General features: G+C 49.4%; 1 protein-coding gene across 6 annotated transcripts in view; it reads right to left on the bottom strand.

Annotated features, from left to right (window-relative positions):
- Positions 1 to 1,427: 1,427 nt before the first annotated feature.
- The window catches only part of LOC111835435 (voltage-gated potassium channel KCNC1), a 42,688-nt gene continuing 23,744 nt past the window's right edge, over positions 1,428 to 20,371 (bottom strand). The window contains exons 3-6 of one of the 6 annotated variants that reach the window (XM_023795744.2): positions 19,359 to 20,292; positions 9,157 to 9,339; positions 8,771 to 8,879; positions 3,972 to 8,116 (exon numbers count right to left, since the gene is read on the bottom strand). In XM_023795744.2, coding sequence (XP_023651512.1) covers positions 8,005 to 8,116; positions 8,771 to 8,879; positions 9,157 to 9,339; positions 19,359 to 20,292 — 1,338 coding nt within the window. In that variant the 3' untranslated portion in view covers positions 3,972 to 8,004. The other 5 variants (XM_023795746.2, XM_023795745.2, XM_023795748.2 and 2 more) reach the window with 5 other exon arrangements.

Genomic DNA, 20,371 nt, shown 5'->3' with positions numbered 1-20,371 from the left:
TGAAACGTGGAAGCAATGGATTGATGAATGTCCAGCATAATCACAGGCAGTCCAACAAAATATTAAAGTGTGCAACTTTTTTTTTTGGCCAGGCAGTGTATAAAGTGTATATGTGCTTGCTGTGGATGCGACAGTGTGAGCGCAGTGCCTATTGTGGGGATTTTCTCGCACCCATTACAGGGCAGACAAACAAAATAAACAGGTTTTATGAGAATATCAATAAATTAATCTTTGCAGTGTCATCTGCAGGTAATCTCAATAGATTTCAATAAATATGAAGGATAGGGAATAACTGAAGAGGTTTATCTGCGTGTGTTTGTGTGTGTGTGTCTGGGGGGGGGGGTTGTTAGGCATGTGATTTGCGTGTTCTCTGAGGCTGCAGGTCACGCATCACTACAAACTACCTCATTTTCCCCATGCTGAGTGTCACTATGGCAACACTGCATGTGATCGTAAGACACCAGTAGAGAAGCGGTGAGAAAAACACAAGCTTGTTAGGATGTCCGTGTGCAGTGCGGTGATTGGCTCTTCATTAGTGGATTCCTCTGTGTGTTGGTTTGCTAACCTGGAGCCCTAGGCGGCTGGAATGCTGCAGATTCCCTGTGTGTGATGGAGCGTCACCCCAGCGGCGCTCAAAATCATCACCACTAAGAGCCTGCATTCGCATGGGGCCCCTGAGGTCTGGGCGCCCTGGAGGTTTGGACAAACAGTCACTGCACTAAATATTGAATTAACATCTGCCTTATTTAGGAGATGCTGAAGCAGCACATTCTGCTAACCAGCTAGCTATGTACGATCTTCTGACTGTACTTGCTAACTATTTATTTAGTTTTCCACTGGGGGTTGGGGGGTAGATTGTCTTTTTGAGTAGAGCGCCAGAGACAGCAAATCTGCCCTGGCATCACCCCGAAGCAGCCTGTCCTCCAAGTGAGTTGGACTTTCTCAACGTTGGTTGTTTAATGGTGCATCTTCTGATCACTTCAAATAAATATGGATGCCAGTATCCTTCCTGGCATGAAGTTCTCGGTGCGGTGTGCCATGCTCCAAAGCTGGGTGCACGCCGAGCAGATGGCAACGCCAACGAACAATCAACTGCCATCGATTGTGTAAATCTGCGCCGGAACATGCGGGCGCGCCTAGAGGTGGCAGCTGACATGCAGCCCAGTCAGTGCGCTCCGTTTCAACAAGTAGTTTTGATTACGCAGCACAAACCGACGAGCTGCTGACTCTCACTGACGGCCCGACGGCTTCCGGCAGCCAAAAATCATCTTAGCATGTTCCAGTCTGAAGAGTTTAGCCTCTTAGCAGTGATCTGTGTTCTGCTTTTTCTGTCTGTCTCAGTTCATACATCAGGACTACTGAGAAGGAGAGTGAGGGAACAGTATGGATATAAAGATGTAGGTCAAAATAAAAGACAAGACAAGCGTTTTTTTTTGTGTAAAATAAGCCTTTATTTAACTGCTATCATCCAGGAAACAGCACAGTAAATGTCCTTCAAAATCAAGCACCCAGAATCAAGAAAGAAGCACGTATCAGGATACCGGACACAACCTGCTCAGTGCTGGGGGGGGGGGGGATATCTGCATAGGCAGGCCATCTGCTTGTGAAAATCTCCCGACTCTGGGGGCCTCGGCTGTTACAGAGCCCCTGACCTGGTCTGCTTTAGGCCCTGCAGCTGTTTCTCTGCAGAGTGCTGCCCGTTAACTCTCTGTGTCATTTTGTATATTACATCCCAGAGGCCTGGTGTACATTAACAGGCCCTCATTGGCTGTGGAGGCCATAAGGGACCAATGGGTGTGTCCTTTAGGGGTGTGGCCCCAGCAGCCCTCCAGCAAGAAGGAGCTGGACCACAGGGAATACGCTTTTTCACATTTGGAATTGACTGCACTCATACATCTCAATCCCATGCTTGTTTCCTGCCTTTAATAACTTCTATACCGATAACCCTTTGTGAACTCAGAGCCGCTCCTTTAGTCACATATTCTCGCATACATATTGATGCAGAGTATTGTGCTTATTCATATTCAGGGGTATTTTGGCCTGTTACATTTTACGTCCGGTTGGTTACTGAATTTGGGAATTTGCTATTTAACTACAAATTCACTGAAGTCCGAATAATCCTCGTGAATATCAAAACAGAAAATGCATTATCTACAAGATTGTCTCTACTTATTAATCCAAGTCAATTCCCCATCAGGATAAGTACTTAATATCAAGTCTGACTTGCCTTTTATCAGTGTAATAGATAAATTGAGCTTAAGAGGTATTTTACCTGTGCTGTTCTGGATAGCAGAATTCCGTTATTCCTGTACATTTGCACGGCTAAGTCTTGCTGTTCAGGCACCGCAGCTGAGTTCATAGTGGAGCAGAGTGAGAAGCTGCTTGTCCCACATTTATACTGGTGTACAACTAGGCCACATTAAGGAGCAGTAATGAATGCGTTCAGTCTCCTAGGAAAAGAGGAAACTGTGAAATGATACAGGCAGGAGCCGTGATTAGCGACTGGCCCTTTCTGGATGTGTTCATTTTGCTTTTAAGGTTTAATTTTGCAAAAGTCAGAAGAAAGTAATCTTTGGAAAAAAAAATGTGTCACGTGGACACACGATGAGCGAATCTTAATGCCAGTTATGAAAATATCAGCATCATAGGGATGCAGAATCATCTCAGCTCCCGATCTCCAGCCCGCCGGTGCTGGGTTTGGTCAGGAGACACGAGGGAGCTTCACAAAGGAGCAGGTCTTGAGAACACAAAGGCCAACGAGATGCTTCGCACGACGGTTAACTTTAAAAACATGCTGAAACCCTGTAACTAAGGTCCTAGTGACAAGTCTATCTTGGTAAATTTGATGAGTATCTGGCACCCGAGCTGAAAGTCATGTTTGCACAAATTTGACAGATAAACCAGGCATGCTCTTGGCTTGTAGCCTTCAACCGCAAAAGCAGAATGAAAAGTGCCTCCCCTCCCACGCGACCCACCACACCCCCTCCTCAGGTTAGCTGTCAGGACACCCCGGGGTCATGCATGAACGTTCATAAGACGGAACACGTCTGCGCGACGGGCATTAAGGTTCAGAAACATCGGAGGGCACAGGAAACAGTTTGGCTGTGTTAGGACCATTCCTGGAGAGCAAAGGAAGGTGAGGGAGACGGGCGGGGGGGGGGGATCGTCCTTTAGGAGGATTATGGGTACGAACAGAACGAGCACAGAGGAAGGATATTTACAACACAGAAAGACAAAAGCACATGTTACACCTGGAGACTGAAACACAGCAACAGAGCACAGTTACACTGAGAGAGGGCGACACGGGGTGAGACGTCTACGGCTGCCCCCCCCCACCTCCAGCGTCCAGGTTGCCGGGGCGACGCTTGTCTACGCACACAGACAGACTAGAGCACGGTCAGGTTGGGAGGGGGGTAGGCTGCAGCCACACACACAGTGGTCGGGATATCACGGTTCATTACACACACTGACTGTGAGGGAGGTCGCCGGTGAGGTCGTCGTTTGCTCTCTAAGGACACATGGAGAAGAAAAACAACAACAACAAACAAACAAACAACAGCATTATTTTCCATCTGGGAGCGAAGAGGGAGATGATGGGACAATGATGAATGGAGCTGAAACGAGCCGGCGGGGAAGGGGGGGGGAGATGGTGACATGGGACTGGTGTTCAGAGTAACGGCTCCGTCGCGTCGCCATGGTAAACGGCAGCTTTACCATGTGCTGCCCATGCTGAGCGGCCCCCGTCGCGTCACCCCCCCCATGCCGCGGGACAGAGCTCCCGCCTCCATGCCGCTCTGCAACTCGCCATGCTGCCCCTCCACACGCAGGGGGCGCTGTTCCAGTCATTCTGCCTTCAATTCGCTTCTCCTTGACCCCCAGCGGGCTGCACTGGGAGGTCAAGCAGAGGTCAAACTGAAGAAAGGCACGCAGGAAGTCATTCCTGCTAATAAAATCAGAGTCCCAGCACGCTGTTCATAAAAAAATTTATTTCATGCTAGAATTATTAGTATTAATCTGTTACTTACTGCAGTTACCTAGTTTGCATAACATAGTACATGCATCTGCTTTCTCTCAAGTACTAAATTGCATACACTGCGCATAAAACATTTTTCTTTTAAGTCTGACTGAGAGATAAGCAATTAAAACACAGCCTCGTCCTTCTGTTAGGACCAGGACTTACACTTATGTTTTATATTTTTTGCATGTTTTTGGTCTTTTCTTGCTTTTTTTTTTGTCAAAAATAACACCGTTGAAAGTCCATACGTAATGCGATATGAACAATGTCTCACTGTAATAAAGTTTTCACAAGGGATCTATTCATTAGTAATTACAGCAAATAACAGGGAAAAAGTAAAATCAAGTCTGATGTTTTTCCCCAGCTGTTTTTTTTTCCGTTAGATCCAGGGACACAAGCATGCCAACAAAAACGTCCTAAATGATTTTTTCTTGTGAAACAACACAGAGACTGTTTTCATCCACTTGTGCCCTTGGTGTTAGTGTCTGATGCGGTAAAGAGGGGTGGTCAATATGACCCAAGCTGCCTCTGTGACACAGGTGTCATTCGATACAAAATTACCGACAGGAAGGACGGCTAAAAAACAGCATCTACACGCTCTCTATTATCATATATTTTGGCTACATCAAAGGTATGTAAAAGTAAGGAACTTCTGAGAGAAAATATATATTTTTTTGTTCTTACATATATTCATAACAATATTTTCTTTTAATTTTCCCATGCAACTCATGCTTAATAAACAAATAGGTGTCTTCTACAGTCAGATTCCTGACATTAAACGTGTTATCGCTAATGGTGTAATTCGCAGTTATGTTTCTCTGTGTACTACGTGCGTTATCTTGGTGCCTCTCGCGTTCCTCTTCAGCGTCTGTGTGGGACTGTCCATGAATTGTCCCCTCTTGACGAAAAAAGTCCCATACTCGCCAAGATTTGGAAAGAAGTCTTCCTCCTTTTCTCTCCGAAAAAGAGACAAACTAACTTTGTCCTTTGAGATAAGTGGCTCTTTAAGGTACCCCATCACACCGTCTCACTTTTTCTGTCTCCCTCTCTCTCTCTCTCTCTCTCTCTCTCTCTGTCTATCTGACCCCAAGTCCAACGTGTCCCCTTGCCTTGTGGGGGGGGGGGGGGGGGGCATTAAAGCAGCGTCCTCCTCTCAGAAACAGGCAGATTGGCTTCAGGTCACTCTCACGGTTTCAGCTTGTATATACTTAACGAGGACGGCCTCCTCTTTACGGGGGTCTGTGACTGGCGGCGCGGGGGCCGTGTTCAGCGTCGACGCGTTCGCAAAGGCTGGGTGTCGGCAACCAGAGCAACGGCGGCGGCGCCGGAGCGAGAAAGAGAAGAGCGAGAGACGGCGTCTGACACGTCATTGGAAGAAAGATCCGGAAAACAGAGGATGGGGGACAGAGAGAGAGGTAGAGATGTGGCTGGGGGTGGGGGAGAGAGAGAGAGAGAGAGAGAATGCACCGAGGGGGGGCGGTACGGTCCATGCACCGGGCGCAGCCATGCACCTGCAATCCGCACACCGGCACGGGACTCGTTGGGGGGGGGGGGAGCCGTCGCATTCAAAAGGGGGCTTTTACAAAGAGGCACATCACAGGGAGAAGTAAAACTGGGAGGGGGCAATTAAAAGGGCTCCATTCCTGCTTGTGGGAGGGGGGGGGGATTTAGTGTGGTCTGTCAGGTGGTGCACATGTGTGTTAAAGAAGATGTAAAACGTGTATTTGTGATGGAAATGAAAAGGGCACGAGGATTTATAGCTGAACACTATAAAATAAGAGCCAGCAGCACCAGACAGCTCCAGAGACGTCAGCTTCCTGACACGGCCGCTCTTCGGGACTCTGGATTGCAAGTTTGATATTTGCTGGCTCTGACAAAACTGCTTTCAGCGCAGAACCAAACTGCTCGCGTGGGGAAGCACTGCCTGGGGGGGGGGGGGGCCTGCAGGGGGTGCACCTCTTGACGGTGGCACTCGCTGCGTGACCTGGACCTCGGCCCTCCCCAGATGCGCGCAAGTGTGGCCTGTTATGTTGTTTTTATTGTCTTGTTTGGAGACACGTGATACAAATGAGGATATCGGGGGCGTGAGATGCTAAAGGGGGAGGGGGGGGGGGTGAAAATCTAAAAGGAACAGATCGAGAATGAAACAAACAAAGGCGACACATTGTAGGCGAGGGCAGCTGGTGGGAGCAAATGTGGGTGCGAGAGGACCTCCAGCATGGCCTGTAGGGCGGCGCCACAAGCGCCGATGACTTTCTTGGGGTGTTTCGGCCCTCACCAGCAATGCAGTGATGGCTCCTTGCACAGGGTCAATGTGACAATAGGTGTGCTTTTCATTTCTGGTATCTCCTCTCATCTGTTCAATTACAGTCTGATAAAAAACAGAGCAGCCTGCTCAACAGCTGCATCCTGCATGCACTGTGCGCAACCAGGACCCCGGCATGCGGGGGCGGGGGGAGGGCTGGTGTCGGGGGTCACAGAGGGCCTGCAGCGGGCTGACGATGGTCCTGAGGGTAAATCCCACCGGACCACCCACATCCCGCATCCGCCTGGGTGTCTGAATCGGCATGAAACCGGCAGCAGGTGGCCACACGCTTTGGTGACGACCTTTAGCATAGTGTTTCCTGTCACATGACACATCTTTATAGCCGGTGAGGGTGAAATTCCTCAAGTACCTCTCACCCTGAGCCGAATTCAATTTTGATGCAATATCCAATCAAACTAAATCTTGAAATTTGTGTGTACTGAGCTGCCATCTAGGTCTGTCCATCATGCCCCATCAGCACGAGTGGGCGCCAGCCAACTGCTCAAAAAGCTTTAGTACGTGACACGTTTGGGGGCCCACGTCTATCACCACTGTGACACCAGCCGTGAGCGGGGCAGAATGCATGCAGACCACGGACAGTCTGAGGACATGCACACACCAAACATCAGGCACACGCTCACACAGACTGATACTCACACCACAAATACATATGTATGGACAGAGACATCAAATCATGTTTCACTTGAACACCTGAACTTTAATTTGTTCCCTCTCATAGTATTGAATCTGTGAATGTTGTAAATATTTTTTAAATTTCAGTCAAAGAACTGATTCATAGCAAATGTAAATATCAGAAACTGAACTAAATGAAAACCAGTGGCATTTATTCCTGCTCCAGAATTGCTGGGACTTTCATTCGTACAACTGAGCATGTGTGGCATGAGTGCTGAATTATGGGTAATGTAGTTTGACAGAGATGACGAGCTAGGAAATTGTGCGATGGTTGTGTTTGAGCCTAGGCTAGCAAACAGAGATGGAAGCATTTTGTTGCATAAAGACCTTGAACCTGGAGCATGCTCAGTTTGAATGAAGAGTTCCAGAAGCCTGTTTACTGCAGTCAAGTTGACAAAAAGACTAAGGCCACATGTATCCTCTCTATGTCAGCATTGAACTGCTTTCTTCCCACAGCTGTGGTGTCCCTAGTTGAGGAAGGTACTTGGCATGAGTGATAAACCCAACTTTTTAGTGGGGATCTGCTGGAATCTGCATTTCTGGTTGAGTCCTGAGCCAGGATGAGGCCGTAGGGGCAGGGGGACATGGTCTGTGGGTGGGGGACAAGCATCCTACCTCCACTCTGCCATGGGAGTACCGGCTGTGAGCGGACCAGGGCTTCCTCGTCAGGATGGGTTCCCATTAACTGTCCTCAGTTTAAAGGTTGGAGCCCAGTTTAAAGGTTACTGAGCATCATCCATCTTGCTTTGTCTCACGTCTGACCCACACCCTGTGCTAAGGGATTGCCTCAGCCTTATCATCTAAAATAATCTTGCACGGCCCTTTAATTGTCTCCAGTGGGAGGGGCTGCAGTGCTGAGTGACTGGTGACACGCTGAATGTGGGTGGGGTCTCAGTGCCAGGTGCACGGAGTCTCATTGCTAGTTGGGATGGCCTTCGGTGCCAGACGATTGGATGTCATTGTGGCGTGGGCAGGGCCTCAGTGTGTTAGCTTAGCACAACTGTCCTCTTGGCAGTGCACCCACTTTAGCTGCAGCAGAGGGTACAGCTGGGAGCTGAGAGGGGGCGGGGCCTCTCCCAAGGTCCGCCCCAGGGAGGGCGGGGCTACAGGGCAGAGCAGGACAAGGACATGGGAATGGTAAAAAAAGAGGTCACAAACAAACAGCAAGGGGGAAACAACAAAAAACAAACAAACGACAAAGAAAAAGAAAAAGGGAAGGTTAAGGTCGATCCAGAGCTCAGACTAAATCTGTTTCTTTTTGAGTGTATAAACGTGGATGAGAGAAAAACTATCAAAAGGTCTGGAAAACATTCGAGATGGTCAGCAGGAGAGACTGAAAGGAATTAGGAAGGGGTAGAATGTGTAAAGGGGTGCCAACAAGAAATGCATCACTGTGAGATTCGTTTTCCTCTCAGACCATGCTCTTAAAAATGAACATGAACAAACCAAGAGTACAATGATTCAGATGTTTGCACAGATTTATTTTATCCACCCTTATTTACCAGCCCTGGATTCTTTTTAAAAAAGAAGATGCAGGTGAGAGGAAGAGGAGGAGGACAGGAGAGGAAGAGGAGCTAAGAGAAGAAGGTCCGACCAGAGGTGCCATGTCTCATGCCGGGAAGGATTCAGGAAGGTGGGAGACAAGCAGAGTAAGGAAGGGGTGGGGTTAGAGTAGGGAAGGGCGTGGTTAACATGTGGAGGGGCGTGGTCCTGTGTCAGAATGCCAAACCAGAATGCAGATCTGCTGAAGCCAGTACCTGGGCAAGGTGTAGGGAGGCGATGGTGTTGGGGATCCTGCCGTTTGGTGTTCTGTATGCTGGAGTTTGGGGGTGGGGGGCTGTGAAGCTGTGAAATGGTTCAGGGTAGCTGGCCAAGGAACAGATATAGCAATTCACAGTGTAGAGGTGAAATAACACATGTGGATGGACATTATTTGTGTAATGTGCTTCTTCGCTGTCATCTGAATCGTGTGTAAGGCCACAACCTGTCTGAAAGGACACCTGACTCAGCTGGACACCTGTGTGTGAGTCCACAACCTGCCCGAGAGGACTCTGACTCTGACTCTGACTCTGTCTGGCTCCTGATTGTTTGCAGTGAGAGGCCTGTGCTTTTGGGATAAAGCCTGTGATTGTCTGTTACATACCCTTCCTCACTTGTCCCCCCGCGTGGCTGGGCCGCTTGGCCGCGGTTAGGAGGAAGCACGGCTGCTCGCTTCTGTCGGATGGGCTAATGACCCGGGCGTCCTCAGGCGACATGGCCTGGTCTATATGAGGACAGTCTTCGTTGGCCAGCGCTGCCTTAGCTGCCTCGCCATTCGCTTTGGGATCTTCAAACATACAAGCACAAGTGAGACACTACGTATGTGCAGAGGGACAACCTAGTCTGGTGCAAGTTTCCCATATCTGAAGCTAAAAAAATAAAAGGCTACGAAGAAATGGCACCACCTGCTGTTGTGGAGGAATTGCTCGATTTGGGTATTTTAAAATTGGGGGGAAAACATAAGCAGCACATTCATCTAACGTTTATAATAAAACACGCCCTCCTCCCTCCTTACCTCCCAAACCCCACCAAGCACCCAGTGACCCCATGCGAGTCAGTCACACGTGGTCTTAAAGGTGCTACCACCATAGCCCCTATGGTGCCTTTAATTTCTTCATTAACATACATGCAGCACCCAAGACGGATGCTAGATTACAAGACAATGGCACTCATTCTTGTCCCTCCACACTCTTTGAGGCACGTGATGAAATGCTAACCATGGTTTAAGAACAATATATGACAAAAGCTTCATAAGATTTTTCTTCTTATTCTTTTGGAATGAAGAAGGTGGAAACCAAAATCTTATGTGCTCTTATAAAAAGACAGATATTCACAGACTGGGTAAGGGATGTCCATAAGACTGCAATTCATATCCTGGTGGCTTTTTAATGTGTGTGTGTGCCTGCAAAACAGATTCCAGGAGCAGTCAACCAAGACAAGGAAAAGGCACTAAGGAGGACAAGATACATTAAGAACAGTAATCCTCATGAGGATGGCATCGATCCCATTTTGCTTTTTGAGGTATTTGATTGATATTTAATAGTAGTAACAGTAATAGTGATACTTTACCTATTCCCGTGGGGAAATTAGCAACTTTTTGCATACCTCATCTAACTTTCCAGGAGACACACAGACAGAGTATGAAAGTAATGGCATTTTCATCTCAACCTAATGGTAAGTACAGATTGTGCTTCCACTGCATCCAATAAGAAGGTTTTTGATCACTTTTCAGAAAGATGCATGTTATAATCCTAGGCTGGGCTTTGCGGCGTCATCAGCAGCTTTTTGCTCTGTATTTCATTGTCTCGTTCATGCTTCACAGCACTCGTGTCAGCTTTCTCATTGGCTTGTTCACACTCCACAACACTCGTGTTGGTTCTTTCATTGGCTTGTTCGTGATCCATAGCACTCGTGTCGGCTCATTCACACTCCATAGTACACGTTTTGGCACTCTCACTAGCTACTTCACACTACACAGCACCACCCTACTGTCGGCTGTCTCATTGGCTAGTTTACGCTCCATAGCTCTTCTGTCGGCACTGTCATTGGCTCATTCACGCTCCACAAGCACGCGTGCCAGCTCTCTCATTGGCTCGTTCATGCTCCACAAGCACTCATATCAGCTCTCTCATTGGCTCGCTAAAGTATACGCCCAGCCACGTTGGACTTAAACTTTCCCTTCAGGTTTCCCTTCGGCTCATTGGCGAAAAACCTTTCCTTTGACACCTAGCATGTGGGATGTAACATCCACAGTATCTCAGAGAGATAGGCTGGTCAGGTGGTCACTCAGTAAGGAGATGAGGGCTGGAATAGCACAGCACCACAGAATAGCACTGAAGAGGAGCTGATAGTATCGGACTCTTAGATCAGACCTGGGCAAAAGTCAACCTGTGTGTTGGGTGAAGCATTATGTTCACATCTATCCAGATGAATTTATCTTGGCCTAGAAATCTTTCTTTGCATGAATTATAAAAATAATAAATATAAACAAGAAAAATCCACTAGCTCTACTGATTTCTATGTGTATTAAAAAAAATAAAGACAAAGTCTATAATGGTTGCTTTGAAGGGACAATAATCATTAAAAATGGCCCCTGCCAACATGAGGAAGCTCAGATTGGCCCCCCCATAGAACATAACTGCCCTGACTGTGCCAGGGTGACCATGGGCAGCGCTAATCCTGCCTGCTCCAGATACCACCTTGATGTTCATTGGTGCCAGTTGCCTACGTGCAGTATGCTTGCTCTCTGAAGTCTGAAGAATGTATCTCATCCCTTTTGGTTTCTCCCTTTTCCTCCCTGCTCTTCCTCTCCCTTCATCTGCATGAGACCCCATCTTCCCTGCCCCTCTGTCTTCCTCACGGCTGATCTACTCCCCATCTACTTTGGGCTGAATGTCTCCCTTTCGGCTCCATTTGTGCCGACCCACGTTTCTTGGCCTCCTCCTGGGTGCGGCAGCTGGTATCGAGATGATCTCCATGGGGCGTTGGGCCATGCTGCCTCCCCTGTACTGTGACGGCTGATCAGTGGGCCTCCACAGGAGCTGGGGACAGGAGCAGCAGGCATCTGAGCAGGACGCCTACCTCCATGTGCCCCAAGGACCCCTCTCTGCTTCCTAATATACACAGTCTGCCCGTGGTCATCACCCTGCTGCATAACATCCATAATCTAACACTCTGCCTATACCATTTCCTACTACACCATTACTCTGTGCTGCAGGAAACCCACACCATAAAACTTACATTTTCATTTCAACGTGCGCTCCTCCATTAAGACATGAAAGGCTGCTCTTTGGACCACAAGGGACAGAATCCATCAGTAATTTAAACCTACCCACTGAAAGTGCACTGTGTCTCATTTACCAGGATTTGCATGTGCAGTTTAATGCCTTGCGCACTGTTACTGACACTGAGAGAATTCGAATAAGAGAATTCACTGGGTGTGATACATCTACCAAACTTAGTATCAATGTAAAAAGCAGAAAAAGTCACTTAAACCACATTTGTGCACTTTCTAATAGCTATCTCTTTTGAGACAGTAAAAGCTTCAGGCTAAGGGCAAAGTAAACACTGAATGAAATTTGTTTTCATTTTTTCATTTCAGTTTTATAAGTATCCAGGACGTCTCTCTCACAGCCTGGCACTCAAAGGATCAGTGGGACCCGGCTTCCTTCTGTCCTTATAATTTTGCACTGAGATTGAGTTGTTGGAGTTGCCTGGCCTCTTTTGAGACGGTCCCTGGTGCAGCGACACGATGGAGACAGGGTGAGCCCCTTCAAGACCCGGCCTACTTCCGAGGGACCATCTTGATCTGTATCCCACAAAGTCCTTATTTAAAAAAGCAGCTTTAAAAAGCATCTTATTTGGGTCATGCGCCCTGAGGTTTCTCAGGCATCAACAGCAGTAAAATGAAGGCCGGGGAATCGGGGGGTGGATTGCACACAGTTCTGACGTGGAAGAGCATCTTCCAGGAAGACGGCACTTAGAGTTATGAATCCCTCAGCTGGACAAGAACAATCATCAGGAAGACAGACCTGATGAGCAGAATGAATCACCATGGCGACCCTGCTTCCATAAGAACTAAACCCCCCCACCCCAAAGATGCTGCGTTATTTGCTACGCCGGACTGAAGCTCATGGGCACACCTGCAGGATGCCGTCTGTGCAGACAGATGAGCAGTTTTGCCGGCCTAATTCCTCGATGAATAATTCAGACTCCCTGCCAGCTGAACCCTCACCTAGAGCTCCAGCGCTGCACATTTATCTGAATACGGAGCTGCAGGTTCCTCATGCTCCTCAGCACCCTACTCACAGCAAAGACCCAGGCTACTGGTGTTACTGGGCTGAGTGCCAAACCTCCAAGGGACCTCATGCTGCTCATGGTCTGGTCTGTGCACATTCACAGCATCTGTCTATTAACCATGAAACATCTGTCTATATGGAGCTGGGGCAGATAGTTATAGGCATCATCAGAACGTGGAACCCACTCAGCTGGATTGCAATGAGTAGATGCAAATGCCTTAACCATTAATCTAGTCAGGGGCCTTCTTTTGAACAGAGGGTTAAATATTGTGAGGACTGCAGGTTACAGAACGGTAACCAGTGGACCAATATGAGCTTTCTTCTGGCTCTGCTCATTCTGGCCAGAGCTGAATCTCTATGTGACATTTGGCCCAGCTCATTGGCGAAAAACAAATCTCTAAGAAACAGTCAGCCTAACTCATTGGCTGGAGCCAAATTTGTATGTAAGAGTCAGCCCAGCTCATTGGCTAGAGCCAAATTTGTACGTAAGAGTCAGCCCAAGTCATTGGCTAGAGCCAAATCTGTATGTAAGAGTCAGCCCAGCTCATTGGCTAGAGCCAAATCTGCATGTAAGAGTCAGCCCAGCTCATTGGCTAGAGCCAAATTTGTACGTAAGAGTCAGCCCAACTCATTGGCTAGAGCCAAATCTGTATGTAAGAGTCAGCCCAGCTCATTGGATAGCGCCAAATCTGCATGTAAGAGTCAGCCCAGCTTATTGGCCAGGCCTTGGTTTCTGGCTAAAAACTGGCCTAGGTTCCAGTGCACAAATCAGCCTGGCTCATTAGCAAGTGCCAACATCTACTGGTCCTGCAGTGATCGGCTCTGAAGGCCTTCCTCCCTGCCGCGGCCATGAATGGTCACCACCGGTGCTGCTACTGGGCTCGTCTCGGGGCCCCCGTCAGGGTCCGCCTGACTCACGGCTCCCTCTGAAATTCCCACACGGCTGCCGTCACACTTTGCACTCTGCACGGCGCCACGGGCTGGCGCTGTGCGATGCTGTAATCATAAGCCCTGTTAGTGAGGTTAGAATCCACTCAGCTGGGGGGCAGGCAGGGGGGCTCTGCTAATTAAAACAAGTTAGGGATTAAGTAAATGCGTGGTGAAGCCAATGAGGCAGGAAGCAGGTGCACCTGTTATAATCAGACCAAGCATATTTGCGCAGAGCACCGGACACCTGCGTGAAACACCTGCCCCCAGTGTCCCCCCCCCCACTCCATTCTGGAATAGGCTGGCCCCTCCCGGTCTAAGACCGGGTCTGTTAAAAGGTCTAATAACTCTGATCTCATATCTCTGAAACAAGAATCTACACCCTTGTGCAAATTAATCAAAACAAGTCGTCACACAGACATGCATGCAGTGGCCTGGGACCTGCTGGTTTGCACAGCCAACAGGGCTGAGAGTACGCTGGGTGGATGGACAGAGGAGGCACTGTGCCCACAGACTGGCAGGCCTGCATGGGTGGAGTTACAGCTGAGTGGATGGAGAGAGGAGGCACTGTGCTCACAGACTGGCAGGCCTGCTCAGGTGGAGTTACAGCTGAGTAGATAGAGAGAGGAGGCACTGTGCCCACAGACTGGCAGGCCTGCTTGGGTGGAGTTAGGGCTGGGTGGATGGATAGAGGAGGCACTGTGCCCACAGACTGGCAGGCCTGCTCGGGTGGGGTTACAGCTGAGTGGATGGACAGAGGAGGCACTGTGCCCACAGACTGGCAGGCCTGCATGGGTAGAGTTACAGCTGAGTGGATGGACAGAGGAGGCACTGTGCCCACAGACTGGCAGGCCTGCATGGGTGGAGTTACAGCTGAGTGGATGGAGAGAGGAGGCACTGTGCCCACAGACTGGCAGGCCTGCATGGGTGGAGTTACAGCTGAGTGGATGGACAGAGGAGGCACTGTGCCCACAGACTGGCAGGCCTGCTTGGGTGGAGTTAGGGCTGGGTGGATGGATAGAGGAGGCACTGTGCCCACAGACTGGCAGGCCTGCATGGGTGGAGTTACAGCTGAGTGGATGGAGAGAGGAGGCACTGTGCCCACAGACTGGCAGGCCTGCATGGGTGGAGTTACAGCTGAGTGGATGGAGAGAGGAGGCACTGTGCCCACAGACTGGCAGGCCTGCATGGGTGGAGTTACAGCTGAGTGGATGGAGAGAGGAGGCACTGTGCCCACAGACTGGCAGGCCTGCATGGGTGGAGTTACAGCTGAGTGGATGGAGAGAGGAGGCACTGTGCCCACAGACTGGCAGGCCTGCATGGGTGGAGTTACAGCTGAGTGGATGGAGAGAGGAGGCACTGTGCCCACAGACTGGCAGGCCTGCATGGGTGGAGTTACAGCTGAGTGGATGGAGAGAGGAGGCACTGTGCCCACAGACTGGCAGGCCTGCTCGGGTGGAGTTAGGGCTGGGTGGATGGACAGAGGAGACACTGTGCCCACAGACTGGCAGGCCTGCTCGGGTGGAGTTAGGGCTGGGTGGATGGACAGAGGAGACACTGTGCCCACAGTCTGGCAGGCCTGTTTGGGTGGAGTTAGGGCTGGGTGGATGGACAGAGGAGACACTGTGCCCACAGACTGGCAGGCCTGCTCGGGTGGGGTTAGAACTGTGGTCAGTCCATTTGCATAGAGATGCGCCAACTTGTTTCAATCAATTTGTACAATGGTGTGTTTATTTATTGCATATTCTGCTCATCAGATAGCATGTCACATTTGTACATTTTTTCCCCACTAGTCAGATGGTGAACTCTTTTGTCTTAATGTCTATGCCTTGAAATGTCATGTTTACATGTCTGAGTATTTATATTCTGTTTGTTACTTTCTCATTTGCACTATGACTAATGAGACTGATATGTCACCTCAGTGTCTGACCCACGCATTATATATCTGAAGCTGACAGTCACATGTATGTTGAAAGCCAATGGCTGTGTCCCGGTGCTTCTTGCGGCGGGCCTGGACATGCGTGTGCTGCGGGATGTGTGAGTGGTGCAGAGGCGTGAATCTGTGAATGGCCCCGCCACGCGCCTCCAGCTCGCTAAATCAGGCCCACGGCGCTCGGCTGCCCAGACACCGTCGTCATGGTGACCGGGCTCGGCTCCCAAAAAAGACACGGTGAAGAGAAGTAAACAAGGTGGGCTATCAAGTCGAGCTTCCCGAAGATCACAGACAGGGAGGCTGCCTCTTTTCCAACAAGGTGGTGCTGGATGTAAATACTGTAGAATCGATCCCCCTGAATGGCCTGAATGATGTCATCGCACTCAGCCTGGTCCTGCCGCTCTCTGATTATATTAATGTGGAGATGTGACCACACTCTGGCTGAGATCTCCGACACTCAACCTCCTTGCACACCCTTCCTGGCTGTTTCTTTGTTATTCATGAAGTCCGCCAGCCTACTAGGTAGGTCGTGATAAGGTCAGAGAAGCACAGCCGCCTTTCACCGATATCCAGCACCTTTTAGATAAATAGATGATGTCTGGCCATGTGGGGTAGCACCATCGTCTGACAGCTTAAGCTGGTCTGTAGCTCGTCAATAATCACAGGTCCCCAGTTTATCCTTTGGGGAAAAGTGAGTCGCTTCGATTGTTGTGCAGTTTCAAAATCACACACCTTGGCCCTGTTGTTGCTACTGTTACTATGGTAACACACTTTTTAATGTGCATTTTGTGGTGCTAAAGTTACATTTGGTGTCAGAGTGGTGTGTCAGTAGGATACTTTTAAAGAATATCGATTAGACCTGTCAGTTGTCCATCAAATCATAAGATGATGGTTCAGGTCCTGCATTTAAGCCTTCATCTGTGTCATGAAGTATAATTAACGCTAAATCAAGTTCTAGTAAATAAAAACCAGAAACAGCCCTCTCTCTCTGGGACGAGTGACCCAATTGTAAGAACATACAGACTAAAGCTACAAAACACTATGCTATAATATTGCAGTTGATTGGGAGACGCTGTCACTCTTTGGTTTGATTTTATGATTGTGGTTGATTTTTTGATTCCAATGTGGCGCTCGGGGATTTTGCTCCCTCCCAGCTCCCTGCCAGACGCTGTCTTCACTGTCTGTGGGTCCCAGAGGACCAGACTGGGAAACACTGACATAAACCTCATGATCCGGAGTTTAGTCAAAATTTGATGGAAGAAATCAATTCCCTACATTTGCCTGCATACTTCTTCCTGCCATAGAATTAGATATTTTGTTGATTGTGTAATTAGGCTTCTTTAGGGGATTGAAGTAAGGCTTAATCTCTGCCACACTGAGTGCTGACATTATAGCTGAATATAACAAAGCTAATGGACACTCCTACTATTTCCTGAAAATGAGTTGGTATTTACTCAGAGAATGTGGCCTTAACTTAATCCTAGTGAGATTCCAGCGCGGTGGCTGCACCGTCTGTCCTGGTTATCTATAGCTTCTGATGATATCTCTCAGTTCTTTGCCCACTATGTACATGACTTCCGCTGAGATGCTGCTCCCTCCTACTCTGCCATAAAATGGAAGCATAGCAATAAATAGAGAAGCTCCATCTTCACTGTCATAACTCTACTTGGACATATCTGCCTGAATCCCATGGACAGCTGGGGTGTCATCCCTCCATTCCCATGGCTAATTTTGGGCCGCAGACCCATTCGTGGGATATGCCATCACTCACTGCCTCGTCATACGCCATTGGCTCAGAGCAGTAGCAAACGGGAGGGTAGTACTGTGCAATCATGACATATTTCTCAGTGGTATTTTGAGTCCTTGGTAAAACCCAGTTACGCAAGAACATTAGGGAGGAACAGTGGCCCCCATCTAAGACAGATGACCTGGGTGTCCATGGAAGACCATGAACCAAACAGAGACCAACGTCTGTCATTTTCTCCAGTTAGAAATGTTTGCACTCTGAATCCTTGAATTGCATGAAGTCCCTCAGTCACTCAGTGATTAACAGGCCTTACCGTCGACTTCCGAGTGACTCTTTGACTCTCATTCCTTGGTGACGAATTGACTCTCTTTCTCCATACACCCACTGCAGTGGCCTGGATATGTGTTCCTGTACGTTCTTCTTCTGCTTGAGTGGAAGCGGCGGGCGCTTAGCCTCTCACAGCCTAAATCACGTCACTCATGTAGTGCTGGGGGGGGCGGCAGCAGACTGTCACCATGTCGGCTCCATCAACGACAGAACCCATGATTGGCAGTTCTGGCCTTAATCTTGATGTAGCATCCAGATGCGACAAGGGCTTACTGCTCCCTGCCCTCCAGCAGATACAAGTGCTGATGTACTAATAGTGTCGATCAAGCAACGCCACTCAACCACTGTCAACCAACCCAACCAATGGGGACCTAAAACAAGTCTAGCAAAAACTGCCCCAGGGTCTTGTGTGCAAATCTGCTGGGCTCATTAGCAAGTACAAACTGGCCCAGACTGGCTGAATCCAGGCTTTAAAGAGGCCCTGTGCTGCCTTCAACACTGCCCTGCTATGCTCCAATCTCACTGGCTGGGATTGTAATTAAAGCTGGTGGTTTTGATGAGCCAAAAGCACCGGCTCAGTGCTACTAGCTGCTAGGAAAGCCGTCCCACCCCTCAGCACCCCGCAGGACCTTCCTGGTCCTAACCGCACTCTTCACATCCCACCAAGAACCGCTGCCTCGTTCAATCCACCACCGTCTGATCACATCAATCTCATTCAGGCTTCTGACAGATACAACTCATGTTGACGAGGAATGGGCACAGTGACAGTTATAACCCGAGGGGAATGTCTCCTTTTTTGTCCCCGTAATCACCTATTTGTTACATGTAACACTGTGCTTTTTTTTATAATATCTGCAAATAGTAAGATGCACATTCTGGTAACTCCACTAAAACCAGTGAATAATTGCTAACAGCCGACATTAATATTATGGAATTACTGATGGTATTTGTTTTAGTACATGTGGAAGCAAAGAACAAGCCTCTTCCCTTCTTTAGCTGTGTGCTCTCTGTGCTAAGAGGCGCGCCCTTACCCAGCTGCAATCAGACAGATTTACTGTACAATATGGGAGCTACATGATATCAGTACTCTTTGGAGTTGGGAATGTTGTGGGATTCTTCAAAGGGAAATCAGAGGGGATACGGGGTGTAGTGGGAGTCGGGAAGGAGCTGGTAAGGGGGTGGGCGTGCCGTTTGATGAATGTGCCACTTGATTGCCGTGGATGAAACGCTGACCAGAGGGTACAGCCCACGGGGGGGGGGGGCTGTGTGGCCTTGTCAGTGAGGGGTGGATGATGGTGAGAGTCGGACGGAGGTGACGGAATGTGTGCGCACGGCTGGGCGGTGGCCTGGCCTTGTTGAGTGGGTGGTGACTCGGGATGGTTTGGGGGGGAGGGGGTGGGGGGTGTAGTGTCAGTTAGGGGGTGCAAGGGGGTAGGGGTGCGAGTTTGAAATGGTTGAGGGTGAGAGGAGGAAAGAAGAAGGGAGACAGGTGGAGGGAATTGTTAGCAAGTCATTTTTTCGTTCAAGATTCCTTGTTTGCAATCAGATGGACATGCCTCTCAGAGGCTTCCTACCTGCTCTGTTCATTTCTAACATTTCTTCCTGTGCCAGGGGGCAGGTGTCACTCTGCGTGCTGTGGTGGGGCGAGTTTATGCCCGACTTACAGAAATTGGGGGAACCGGGCTGTGGGGCTCTGGGAATATGCTTGTTCTTTTTCTTTGGTAGCTTCTGCTTGGCCATAGCCAAGGAATAGTACATCCCAAAGTTGTTGACGATGACAGGTACAGGCATGGCGATGGTCAGCACCCCAGCCAGGGCACACAGAGCCCCCACCAGCATGCCCGACCAGGTCTGTGGATACATGTCCCCGTAGCCCAGGGTGGTCATGGTCACCACGGCCCACCAGAACCCAATGGGGATGTTCTTGAAGTGCGTGTGTTCACTGGCCCGCGGGTCATTGGGTTTGGCACCGATGCGCTCGGCGTAGTAGATCATGGTGGCGAAGATCAGCACGCCCAATGCTAGGAAGATGATGAGCAGAAGGAACTCGTTGGTGCTGGCCCGGAGCGTGTGGCCCAGGACCCGCAGCCCCACGAAGTGACGGGTCAACTTGAAGATCCGCAGGATCCGCACGAAGCGGACCACCCGCAGGAAGCCCAGCACGTCCTTGGCCGCTTTGTCAGACAGGCCGCTCAGGCCCACCTCCAGGTAGAAGGGCAAGATGGCCACAAAGTCAATGATGTTCAGGGTGTTCCGGATGAACTCCAGCTTGTCTGGACAGAAAGTCACACGCATGAGGAACTCAAAGGTGAACCACACCACACACACGCCCTCGATGTAGGTGAGGTAGACGACAGTCTCGGTCTCCAGGTACACGCGCTGCAACGTCACGTTGTCCACTTCGATCTCGTCTGTGCGGTTGATGATGGGATTGAAGGCCTCGTGCGTCTCCAGGCAGAAGGTAGTGATGGACACCAGGATGAAGAAGAGTGACACGAAGGCCACCCACTGTGGGAGATAGAGAGGGAAAGGGAGAACATGAGGTGGGAGCCCACAGCAGGTAACCCGATCAGCCCCACACGTAGAA

Source organism: Paramormyrops kingsleyae, chromosome 13 (genome assembly GCF_048594095.1).
Source record: "Paramormyrops kingsleyae isolate MSU_618 chromosome 13, PKINGS_0.4, whole genome shotgun sequence".
In the NCBI taxonomy this organism is placed as follows: Eukaryota; Metazoa; Chordata; class Actinopteri; order Osteoglossiformes; family Mormyridae; genus Paramormyrops; species Paramormyrops kingsleyae.
Note: the sequence above shows the minus strand (reverse complement) of the source record. Positions and strands in the feature narration are given on the sequence as shown.